Source organism: Aquila chrysaetos, chromosome 10 (genome assembly GCF_900496995.4).
Source record: "Aquila chrysaetos chrysaetos chromosome 10, bAquChr1.4, whole genome shotgun sequence".
Classification (NCBI taxonomy): domain Eukaryota; kingdom Metazoa; phylum Chordata; class Aves; order Accipitriformes; family Accipitridae; genus Aquila; species Aquila chrysaetos.
Window position 1 is genome coordinate 38,319,287 of NC_044013.1, and position 12,774 is coordinate 38,332,060.

Here is a 12,774-nt window from a genome sequence, read left to right on the forward strand (position 1 = left end):
TGCTTGCACTGAGATATATGGGTGTCTGCCTTTTATACAGAACTTTCCTTCCTCTTGAACTGCTAATATTTTTGCATTCTTAAGCTGAAACATTTTGTCTGGAAGCTGAGGTTAAAGGGATCTACCTACTAATAGCAGTGGCCTTTGGCTTGACTAGGGATGTCAGAGGCTGTGGTATGAAGTACTGGGTCTGTGTGGTTTCTCCCCACTCTTTCTGCTAGGAGCACCCAGATGTGAGTATCTTGATTCCTTAATGAATTAAACTGGGTCGTTAACTCAGATGGATTTTTTTTTTTTTTTTTTCCTCCTCTCCTTGCCACAGGTCTGATTATTTTCGAAACTTCGTAGATTCTTGCCTCCAGAAAATTCCTCAAGACAGGCCTACATCAGAGGAGCTTCTGAAGGTTGGCTTGCTTGTCCTTTTTGTTTTCCACGTGGTATTAAAAAGGGGCCATGCCCTGAGATGTTCTTCTGTCTCACCTACTGTACTAGGTTATGGTTAACAATGCTGTCTCTGGCCGTTATCCCTATTGAGCTGAGGGTGCTGTGGAGTGTACCGAGCTGGCAGTCTTAGCTTTACTGCCCCTTTGCAGTGTCTCAGGCAGTTCCCCAGGTGACTCTCCCAGGTAGCATGGTTCTCATCATAAAAGGACACCCCATCAAGTAACACTGGATGACCATCAACTTGTCGAGAGTTTCAGTTTCTTAAGCTCAGTCTATCCTTCCAGTGATTATAATTAATCCTGACAGAGCTGCCATGCACTAGTTAACAAATACCTTTCGTTACTTCCCTCTTTATTCTATGCTATATATACCCCTAAAGGCTTTTTATCCTCTCCCATCACCTATGTGCTTTATACGTAGAACTGAAATCCGCTGTTCTAATAGTATCCCTGGGGGAAAGGGGGCAAGAGGAAAGCAGTTTTTCTTCCCCATACTTTTCCTTGACATGAATAAGCCTCAGCTGTCTGCAGGTTTTCTCTTGCTTTATTTCTTAGCTTTTTTTTTTTTGTTTTTCTTCATTTGTGCGCCTGTATGCTGCAGATACTTGTTTTTCCTTGCTCTAGTCTGGAAACAAAGCCAATGTGGTAGATTGTTGCAAAAAGCTGAAATGTTCCTAAGTGAATGCAACTCACGTAGACGTTAGGTGTTAAAGCTGCTTTATTCTAAGTGTGACTTCGATGGATTTCCTTTGTGGCATCATGTGGCATTCAGAATTTTACTAACTTGTCATTTTCTTTAAAGTGCTTGTGATGTTATTTTGTTGTTTTGGTTTTTTTTATCCCAGCCATGTTTCTGCTAAACAGCGGTTTTCCAAAATTTTGTGTTGTAGGGAAATGGATGCTATTTATGAAGGTTTTATCATCACCTTTTTGCATGTTTTTACTTAAATGGTTCTGAGAACTTTTGCCTCTAAAAACTGTGTATTCGGAAACTAAATGCAATTATCCAGTAGAGGTTTCAGTGTGGGTGTGTAGTCCTGCCATTTCAGAATTCTGCAGATTGGTTTTATTTTGAGCAATGCACTGCAATTAAAGAGAACATTGATGGAAATTAAATGTTTGTGAATGTATTCCTTCCATATCTATAGTCTGAAACAGCTGCATGCCACTTTACAGAGACAGGTAGGGAATGTGACATGTTGGAAATGGCAATGCAGTTCTCCAAAGGAACAAAATGAAACTAGCAGTGGTGTTAATAATGACTCATGCTTGCACAGCACATTTCATCTGGAGACTGCAAAAGCTGCTTCTGACATAGACAGGACTTGTTTTACCTATTGGCAAAATGTAGCCACCTTTGCAGTGAAATGCGGTGAATATTTCCAAAAAAAGAGCATAACATGGCTAAGTGTTCTAGCGCTGGGCTTGAAGGTTCACAGCCTATTTTATGACTCAGAGCTATATGCTGAATATTTGATTATCAAGCTTTTCTAAACAAGGAAAAGGGTTTTAAAGTGGTAGTTAGCCGATGCGTTAATTAACGTTTGGTCAGAGATACTTAACCAGTCTAACACCTTTAGCATTTATATGTTATTTGTTGCTCTTCCCCCTCTAAACCACAAGTAGATAACTCTCTAAATACCCCAACATCCAAAGAAGTCTAGGTTTAAACAGAGCCTGTTTTCGTAGTACATGTAAAAAAACCCAGAAATGGTATTTCATCTTTACTTTTTGGTCAACGTCTCCCATCAGAAAGTATTCATTCTGAAATCTATCTGGATCAGCACTAAAAATAGTGCCAGTGTAAGCTGTGAAGGTATTCTCCTCCTTTTCAGGGAAAAGGGCTAACAAACCCAACTAGTGCTCATAATTTTATCCTCAAAGCATGTGCAATGGAGGCATAAGAGGTCACTCACCTATTTGTGTGTTCTACAGCACATGTTTGTTCTTCGGGAGCGGCCTGAAACGGTGTTAATAGACTTGATTCAGAGAACAAAGGATGCAGTGAGAGAACTGGACAACCTGCAGTATCGTAAAATGAAGAAGCTCCTCTTCCAGGAGGCGCACAATGGCCCTGCAGTGGAAACACAGGAGGAGGAGGAGGTGAGAGAAACTTTGGATTTCATCACTGAAGCGGAGAATGATGCTGTCATTTAAATAACCACAACTCAGATATTGCTAAAACGAATGGAGGCTGTTTACATACCTGACTGTAAAGTCTGTCTTCCCCTCTATGCTTGGAATAAAGCTACCTCAAGGCACAGACAAGGACAAACAGGGTAGATGCCTAGTGCTGGCAAGAAGCTGTGCCATGTGTTCATGCTTGAACAGTTAGCTTCCAGTTCTGTAAATCCTAGCTTTCTTTGCCTGTTTGTAAGGCTTCATGAGGACTCTTTCAGCAACTGCAGTTAACGTCTGTTTTGACCGTATGTACAAGGCCCTTGACAGTCTTCTAGTTTTGTCTGGAGAATGTTGTTCTGAGTCGAAGACACAGAAATCTGTACTTGATTTAAAAAGAAAAAAGAAAAAAAAAAAGTATCTTTTTGGGGTTGCATGCTGCAATCTCCATGCAGAACTTGAGATTCCTCTAGATTGCAGTTCTGTCATGTACGGAAAGGAACTGTGCAAGGTGCAGGGTCCCAGCTGAGCACTTAGATGATGCTGGTGTCAGAACAGTTTCTGGTGACATGCTGTTGCTGATACATGATAGAGTTCAGCTTGTTAACAGACTCGCTGTTGAGAAGAATCTGACATCAGCCAGTTAATCTTGACAAGGTTGATTCTTTCTCTCCCTGGCATCCCACAAGAGAAATGTTTCATGGCAATGCCTGGAGGGTGGGAACTGCCATGACGTGGCAGGTAGATGCCTTTCGAAAGGAATGGAATGAACATTTCATTTGGTAATGTCCATAGATAACTGTGATGGTTTTGGATTTTCTTAATAATTCCTTTCTCTTAGGAACAAGATCACGGTGTTGGCAGGACAGGAACAGTGAATAGTGTCGGAAGTAATCAGTCCATTCCTAGTATGTCTATCAGTGCCAGTAGCCAAAGCAGTAGTGTTAACAGTCTTCCAGATGCCTCGGATGATAAGAGCGAGCTGGATATGATGGAGGGGGACCACACCGTGATGTCAAATAGCTCTGTCATTCATTTAAAGCCGGTAAGCATTGGATTTTTACTGGGTAACTTTGAAGGTGTAAAATGGGACAGAGTTTGGTTGGCACGATGACAAAAAGTCAAATGCTTCCTATCCCAAGTCATTTTCTGCAGGTTCTAACATTATGCCCTAAATATATTAATGCATGCTGGAAACTTTGGAATATTGCTGTAAAAATCGTTCATTTCTGTTGATTCACTAAAAAATCTTTTACTTATTGAATTGTTTCAAAAGCAGTTTGCTTTACCGTGAGGAGTTGGAACAGCAGGTTGCGAATAGGTTTATTTAGTGGATGCCCTTAATTTGCAGCACTGCTTCATGGGACAAAAGGATGTGAGAGTTCCACCTTTTTTCCTTCTAGTTAGTGAATTCTTAAATACAGGATCCACAGTAGTGGCTGAAATCTGTTCCTGAAGTACCCAGCTTCCCAGCACTTGATTCGAATATTTGGTTAATGAACAAAGATGCATGGAAAAAGAAGTGCAGCACTCTGGCCACGGCAAGCTGTGAAACCACTTCCCCTGCTTTACCTCTACATGATGAAGGGTAAACTGGGGAGTGTCCCTCTGAACCATGCTGCTCTTGCTATGGAGGGGTTATCGCACCTAAAGCGGTAACGTTTCCTTAGCTAATGATAGGTGTGGTTAGAATGTTTTGTTCTTTGCCCAGATATGCAACAGAGACGCAGGTATTTCCTCAGGGAGTTAATTAGTATATCATATCTAACTACTAATCGCTCTGTGATGAATGACAAACTCAAAATAAGAATGTGGAATACACCGTGACAAATTTTAAAATTTGCTTTGAGATATTTCTGTAGTGGGTGTAATGAAAATCTTCCTCTGTCTTTCAGGGTTACAAAGACATTGTTTTTGTCTTTCAGACTTGGTATAATCTACTTTATAGCTTCTACGTTTTGTTGAAGTAAACTGTTTTAACTCAGTTTTCAGTTTTCCATTTATTTTTCTCATTTTCAGCTTTAATTAGTAATTTTCCTCTCAGTAATAAAATTGCACAGTGAAATTTCCAAAAGCAAAGATCCTAGATCAGAGCACTTGTTGCAGTATATTCCTTCATCCAGCTTATTGGCAGGAGGATCTTTGAAGGCTGATGAATGTAAAATGGTTTTTCTTCCTTTTAAATGTCTTTTGAACCAGACCAAAATAAAAATCCTTAGTAACACAGATTCTCTTTATTCTCTCATGTTAATATTTGCTGATAAGGAGGAAGAAAACTACAGAGAGGAGTCAGATCCTCGAACAAGGGCATCAGAACCCCAGTCTCCTCCCCAAGTATCTCGCCACAAGTCTCATTATCGCAACCGAGAGCACTTTGCTACTATACGCACAGCATCGCTGGTATGTTAAAGTTCTTATTTTGATGAGGTTGTATAGGACGGGTTGCCTTTGAACGTTGCTCTGTGAAATTACTTAGAGCTTTTAAGATTTCATCAGAATATGAGCTGTCCTTGTTGGCTGAGATATTATCACTGAAATAGTTTAATGTAAGTTAATAAAAGTTTAAATGCGACACCTGAGCAAATGTAATTTGTGTGTATTAGATATTTTCAAAACCAATATGCCTAGTAGAATATAGGAAACTGTTTATAATAGTAAGCTGGCTTTTATTTTCATATGCGTATTATGTATATTTGTGTATTTGTGTGTGCGTGTGTGTATAGATGCACCCTCATTGCAGTGGGCTAAAAAGACATTATTTAGTACCAGCTTTATAACAATTGTACAGTTTTTCTGCTGGAGCCCATGTGAGCTTATCTTCTACAGCAGAATTCAGTTTTTAATCTGCTCTGCTGCCATTAGGATGTGTGCTTTTCTTTACAACAAAATCATATTTCTTTACTGAATAGTTTTATTTTGTGGTTTGAAGACTGCTGAAAAGCAGATTAAGAAGCATTAACTTACTTTGGCCCAATGTGGTTATCTTCCTAGGTGACAAGGCAAATGCAGGAACATGAACAAGACTCTGAACTCCGAGAGCAGATGTCTGGCTATAAACGTATGAGACGGCAACACCAGAAGCAACTGATGGCATTAGAGAATAAACTGAAGGCAGAGATGGACGAGCATCGCCTCAGGTTGGACAAAGATCTTGAAACACAGCGTAACAATTTTGCTGCAGAAATGGAAAAGCTAATTAAAAAGCACCAAGCAGCCATGGAGAAAGAGGTAGGAGATTACGGTTTAGCACACCAGTCTATATTTGTTAATTACATTGAATTGTCCACTTCCCCTCACTGATGAAGAGATGACATTGTAGTCTCTTACATGTCTGTTTTCAGGAGCCAAGCAAATTGCTAATTAGAAAAAGGCTAATACATCACCTCCTTACACTAAGGGGTTTATGTAACTAGAGGAAAGGTATGTCCTTCATCACAGTGCATTATACTAAATGTTAGTAGACTAAGCCCAGAAAAAATACTGTAAGGGTTTTCCTTTCTTTTGCCATGTATATGCTGTCAATAACTGACTGCCATCAAGTGTTATGGAGGCAGATTAGCCTGCAGAGAAGTACGCCAACTACGCTTAAATGTTCGCCGTCTAGTTGCTTATGGATATGGGGGGTTTTATGCTTTTAAATAATTGATAATGAAGTGGTGCTGCCTACAGCGATTATTATTGATTCTTTGTTCATCTTGGATCTCGGTGGAGCGCTAGGGATATAGTTTATCATAAGGTGTTGACTTTGTTAGGCAGCACTAGCTGAACAATAGGGCTGAAGAAATGAGGCACTGAAAAAGGTGCGTTGATGGGGGGTTGGAATGAGAAGAGAGCGAGGGCAAGCTCTTGAGACTCGCGCTTATTCAGAATCATGGTGAGTATCGTGGTGACTGTACCATGAGTTCCCAGTCTTGGGGCTGAAATGGAACATGAGCTGTAATCCATCGGGACTCAAACTGATTTGCTGCTGGATTTGCTGTAGGCTAAAGTGATGGCCAATGAAGAAAAGAAGTTTCAACAGCATATTCAGGCCCAACAGAAAAAAGAATTGAACAGTTTTCTGGAGTCCCAGAAGAGAGAATATAAACTCCGTAAAGAGCAGCTGAAAGAGGTAACTTATCTGTAATGAGAAACATGAATATAGTACAGTGTACGATACAGTGCGAGAGCGGTGAACATTCAGAAATAGAAGTGCCACTGAGCGCAAGCGATCTTTCGCTGGATTGCAGCAAGTTCTGCATTTCATGAGCAGTCCTGTACGTACTGTATTTGTTTCATATCTTTGACCTTAAGAGTAAGAGGGTTTATTTATATATTGGCACCTATATGTTTATCTTGTGAAAGTACAAACTCCTCCATTGTTTAATAGTACTTTTTAGCCAGAAACATGCAAATTTGGCAATCCTAAGGAATGAAAAAAGGTCGTTTAAGAAAGGTCATGAGCATTTTTCTCATACCTTGTTGCTGCAGATATTGACCATGCACTGCAGCAGTTAGTGAAGTTTCTTATCACTTAAATGATATTTCTGTAGCAGCAGCAAGAAAACAGAGCAGTAAAGATGACCTGCAGATTATTTTTTTTTAAGGAAAATATCTGTAAAACACTGTTTAATTTTAATGGAGAAAGCTGTGTAATAATAGTTTAATAATCACTGTATTGTCGTGAAAATTGTGACCTTTGTGAAATGCAGAAAAACTGTAGAATCAAACTTCCTGATTCTTTTTGTGGAGTGGCTGAAACCATAAGCACTATAAATAATTTTTTTGAAAGAACCATTTAGTGTTCAACCAGCAACTTGTGTGATGCAACTTTGGAACTTGCTCCAAAGGGGAATATTCCCAAACATAGACATTTCCCAGGAGAAAAAAAAGGCTAAAGAGCAGCAGAGCCAAGAAAGATCTAACAAAAACTATAGTAGCGTGGGCTCTTTATAATAACATAGAATCTTTTTCTAAGTGGGCAGCAGATCAGAGAGCACCAAGAAACACTGATGAAATACAGAGGAGTTCTGTCTCATACTTAAGTTGAAATGTATCACAACAAGTCTAGTTGCTGTATGGGCATCTCTAGTATGTTATTCAAGCAAGCAAAGTCTTTTGCCAAGGATACTTCAAGGTATGGATTGAATTTAATACAAATGTGGAAACCGTGGCCTTAAATTTCACCTGTGAACTTTCTTTATATTGCTTTTGTAAGTTATGGCATCTCAGTGAGTGGCTCTGCCTTGATGAGTTACTTATAAAAATGTGTATGTGTTCTGATCAAGCAAGACAAAAATTTTCTAATGTGCTTCATGTGGCTGGAGTTTTGTTTGAACAACAGGTTGACAACGCTTTCCTTCACCTCTCAGTCCTTTGGGAGCCTGTAAAAATGTTTGTCAGGCAGCATGGCAGGACCTTCAAGTGTCTTTGTTTTCAGTGGCAAACCATCATTTTTACATTTTGAGCCAATACATATGTCTGGAAACTGTGGACATGAACCAGTATTTTGGCCAGTTAAAATGGCCAATGCAAAAACAAGTTGTAGTTAAATTTGCTTCACTGTGAATTGTCTCCTGGTGTTCCCTCAGATATGCGATATGATGCATTTTGGAGAGGCTGGGATGGTATCGGCCATGAGAAGACAAGGTGGAATGGCTTTGAAACATAGTTTATTAGGCAGGTCTGTCCAGTTGTTCAGGGCCAAGAAGCTTAATATGACTATTCCACAATTAATTATCTTGCTGTTATCAGGAGCTGAATGAAAACCAGAGCACTCCAAAGAAGGAGAAGCAGGAGTGGCTCTCCAAGCAGAAGGAGAACATCCAGCATTTCCAGGCAGAGGAAGAAGCCAACTTACTGAGGCGTCAGAGGCAGTACTTAGAGCTGGAGTGTCGCCGCTTTAAGAGACGGATGCTCCTTGGCCGCCATAATCTGGAGCAGGACCTGGTTCGGGAGGTAAGAGAATAGGCAGAGATAAGACCTGGAACCACCTGTGTGAAAGCAATCTGCAATCCAACTCCAATCTCACTGAAGTGTTAATTACTACATCTAAAGTTTTTTGGTAAAATAATGGTTCGATATGTTTTGCAATGCCATCTGGTAATCCCTGTGGCATTTAGGGGATCATGTGGAATCAAATGTTCAGATTAGTGCCCTGTTGTGGGAGAATTGTTAGATCCAAAAAGTCAACAGACATAACAGTTACAGTCCTTTCCAGAAAATGCTTACTGTGAATCCTGTTGAGCATCTAGAACAGGAAGAAGAAAAGTGAAACGAGGAAGGAAAAATTACCGGTGGCGGTGCTGTCTGCTTCTGATAAGACATAGAAACTCTGCGCTCTGTCCTCAAATGCCTTGGAAAGAGAGAAATGCCCTTGTGAACAAAGTGAAATGTCACGTTGTGAGCGGAAATCCAAGTAAGTACAAAGAATCTAATAATTCTCTCTGTCCTCCTGTTAGGAATTAAACAAAAGGCAGACACAGAAGGACCTGGAGCACGCCATGCTGCTGCGTCAGCACGAGTCCATGCAGGAGCTGGAGTTCCGCCATCTCAGTACCATCCAGAAGATGCGCTGTGAGCTGATCCGACTCCAGCACCAGACCGAGCTCACCAACCAGCTGGAATACAACAAGCGCCGGGAGCGGGAGCTGAGGCGTAAGCACGTCATGGAGGTCCGGCAGCAGCCCAAGAGCCTGAAGGTACTGAGTGATGTAGGAGCTCTGGGCACGAGCTGCTGGTGGTGGTGGAAAAGTGGTACATTGCAGCTCAGTTCTCATTTGCAGTGTATGCAGGTCCAAGGTATTTTGAAGCTTGTTAATTTGAAGAGGTGTCTCATTCTGTAATGAATGCCTTTTTAAAAAAGTGTCATATTTGTCAAGTTGTGTAACTGCCAGGGTGCAACTGCAGCCCTGCAAGCACCATATATATGAACCATAGCAATGGTGATCAGGGTTGCAGTGTATTGTAGGCAGGCCATAGCAGCAGTGTATCCTCATTTTATTTGAAAAGCTGTTGTTCACAGCAACGTGCCTTCTTTTTTGTGGTAGTTTAAAATGCATTTAGTCTTTGCACTGCCCTTTTTTTTTCCCCTTTTCCTCCTACACCATTTTCTGATCCTTTTCTCCCCTCCATATACAAGAATAATGTCTGTTTTTCTGTAGTGAAGCAATGTCATTTAAAAACAAAACAAAACAAAACAAAAGCTTTGTGTTATTACATGCAGCAAAATGAACTGCACTATTGGTCTTGGCTAGCTCACCTTGTTATTGTTTTTATATTAAAGCTGGTATGCTAGCAAGTGTAGGGGGAAGAGAGAGAGATACCACCAGCCAACTGTAGTGTCCTCAGGAAGCTCCTAGTGCTGACCTTTGCAGTGTTGTGCTCTCATGGGTTTCTCATGCTGCCCTTGTAACTGTGGTGGCTGCCCAGAACTATAGGGCCTCTGTAATTGAGGCTCTTAGTGTTTTCATTGTAAGCCTTCACTTCATCCAAAGAAGTCCAGTGGTTTATTCTGAAGTGTCTGAGAAGGGAGTATAAGGCCTTTCACAAAGCTGCCTGGTACATTTCCTTTGAGGAGGCAGACTTCTTCTCTCCACCCAGTGTTCAGCTGTGCCAGTAACAAAATGAGTGTATGGCATACTGAACATGGGGTTTCTTTGTTGTTCTAGGTCTTTCCTCTTCGTGATATTTCCCATCTGACTTAATTTTCACCACCTGCAAGTTATCTTCTTACAGAGAAAATAACCAACTTGAAAATAGAACTTCAGCAAAAAAAAAAAAATTACCTGATTTGTCAATATTGGAATAATATTAAATAGTGAAAACCTAGCTTGTGAGAACAAGGGACCATCTGATCGCTGTTGAGAATCTCCAAGGATATAGTGTATAAATAGCTGATGACTTCACAGGGAAGCTGCGCTGCACTCTGAGCTGAATAAAACTGAAGCAGCTGTATTAGGTTGATCCTTCCGAGATTAGTATGAATGAGTTCTGCCTCCCTAAGGTGATGTGGTGCAAACACGAGTGGGCAGCATGTCCGTTCTCATTCCCTGGCTGGCAGTTGGGACAGCAGGATCAGCGGTCTCTCTGGGCTGCAGAGGCTTGGCTGCCCTCTCACCTCTGCAGACTCTTCAACCCCTTCCCTTTTCCAGTGAGGACAGGGCTGGAGCGTTTTGCGGGCAGCATGGAAAGCTTGCACTTTGCTTTGCATGGCTATTCTGCGATTAGTGAAGGATTTCAGGCTTGAGCTGTCAATCCAGCACCTTTGCGTACACACAGTGCTAATAATGCAGCCTGCTGGACAACCGTTCAGTTTGTAGTACAATCCCCTATTTATCAAGACTGTTCCCTGGTATTAACTCTTCTCTTGCTTCTGACTAATGCAGGCAAGTATTCTTAATTGAATAGATAATCTTAACTATTCGTTCAGTTTCTCTCTCCAGCAACCTTTTCCCTCGAGGGCACATGTTTCAGGCTTTCCCTTTGTCATTTAGTGAGGTCCTTTGTCCTGAAAGCAGGTTTTTAACAGTCAGTGTCTGTTGCTGCCTATTACAGCACTAGAAGGACCGATAACTAGAATTCACCCTTCACTGAAAACTGCTCTGTTGTTATTTCCAGTGTGTTAATTGTCATGCGAATACCCTCTTGCTGGTATTTCACAATACTAGGTCAAAATGATCTTGTCAGAAGTCTGACTGGAAATCTTACCCCTCCCTTCTGTTTCCTGTTGTTAAAGCCTTTGGATTGGAAGCCTGTAAACAGTCTGGTGTCCAAGCAAGACTTCACAGAAAGTGAGGACAAAATAGATTGCTAGTGTTTTGCTGTGACCAGGTCCCTGACGGGAATGTGTAACCTGGTGACACTTCCCTTAAGGTTGTTTCTCGCTGCCTTTAAAGGTTTCCTGGAGGGAAATAACTTCCTGTGAATTTAGAAAGGGTAAAAGTGATGTATTCCTCTCTGTGATACACGTTTTGGTTTGAATGAAACCCATCTTTGTCCTGTTTTCTGCATCAGGTTAGCAAAGTGGAATTGTTGGTTTACGCAGCAAAGTGTGCTGATGTCTACGTTGGGCTGGATGTATTGTCTGATCCCACTGCATCTTTCTAGGTAGCTACAAGTGCTGCGCTTATCACCTGCCCTGCTGAGCCTTGAGTTAGTGCCAGGAGCAGGCAATGGAGGAGCTGACGGGAGACATGTGCATGTATCTGCCTTACTGGTTCAGATCCCAGAGCTCTTCCAACTTATTCAAGGGACAAGCATCTGGTCCTATGCTCTGTTCCTGCCCCCAGTGCTTCAGGATTTGACCATGGTGGCTGACAGTGGGAATGACCCAGAAAGTGTACTGACTGCCTTGATGTGGTGGGTTTAGGGGTTTGTTTGTTTGTTTGTTTCTTCTTACCGTGAAGAAACTTGACTATCTGTCAGTTAACCAGCATTGCTCGTATCTTGTGGATTTTGCTTAGTTAGAAGTATCCCTGTCAGCCCTCCTGTAGAATGACACAGGGAACTCCAGAACACCTTCCTTTTCAGGGTCTTAAAACACTTAGTAGATGTTAACCCTCATGAGCTGCTCTGGGGGCAGGTAAGGCAGGTGAAAGAAAAAAACAATTTCCTTAAGGTCATACAGCAAAGTGGGGTCCAGATGCCTTTTCCAGGGTTGATGTCTCCCAGCCCTGTGTGCAATTGCGAAGTTATGTCTCTAAACAATACAGAGGTCCTAGCAAGTGCAAAGGGAAAACTTAATCTCCAGTGAGCCTCCATTAGGACTGAGGAATTGTTTTGTTTGCCAGAGTAGCACAATGCTAATGTTGCCTGTGGCGTACGTCTTCAAGCGTCTAATCTTTCCCAGCCATTTTTTAGTATCTTTGTGAAAACCAGGCTTTTAATATCAAGGGTTAGAATACATCTTATCTTCATCAAACATTCAATGGAAGACGTGTTGCTTTTTTTCCCTGTCCCTTCCCATGCACCAGACTGCTTCTTTTCATAACATTAAGTGCTGTTCGTATATATGTGCCATACAAGCACAATAATGTGTACGTATGGCTTTTGGTGCTAATAAATATTAGTCCTGTCCCTCAAGAACTTTTCTTGAAAAGCAACACCCAGGACTGGATCCAGTCCAGTGACAAATGTGAGGCTCTTTGTGCAGACAGCTGTATTTAGGCTGGAGCTTTGTTATAAAAGTGTCTGTATTGTAATTGTTTCTCACAGTAGCAGTGTCAAAGCAGCT

General features: G+C 41.3%; 1 protein-coding gene across 3 annotated transcripts in view; it reads left to right on the plus strand.

Annotated features, from left to right (window-relative positions):
* TAOK1 (TAO kinase 1) overlaps nucleotides 1-12,774 on the plus strand; it is a 69,401-nt gene that overhangs the window by 48,018 nt on the left and 8,609 nt on the right. For all 3 annotated transcript variants that reach the window (XM_041126501.1, XM_030027378.2, XM_030027377.2), the window contains 8 exons: nucleotides 323-404; nucleotides 2,379-2,546; nucleotides 3,403-3,606; nucleotides 4,827-4,961; nucleotides 5,553-5,789; nucleotides 6,544-6,672; nucleotides 8,295-8,498; nucleotides 9,002-9,241. In XM_041126501.1, coding sequence (XP_040982435.1) covers nucleotides 323-404; nucleotides 2,379-2,546; nucleotides 3,403-3,606; nucleotides 4,827-4,961; nucleotides 5,553-5,789; nucleotides 6,544-6,672; nucleotides 8,295-8,498; nucleotides 9,002-9,241 — 1,399 coding nt within the window. The remainder of the gene's footprint in view (nucleotides 1-322; nucleotides 405-2,378; nucleotides 2,547-3,402; nucleotides 3,607-4,826; nucleotides 4,962-5,552; nucleotides 5,790-6,543; nucleotides 6,673-8,294; nucleotides 8,499-9,001; nucleotides 9,242-12,774) is intronic.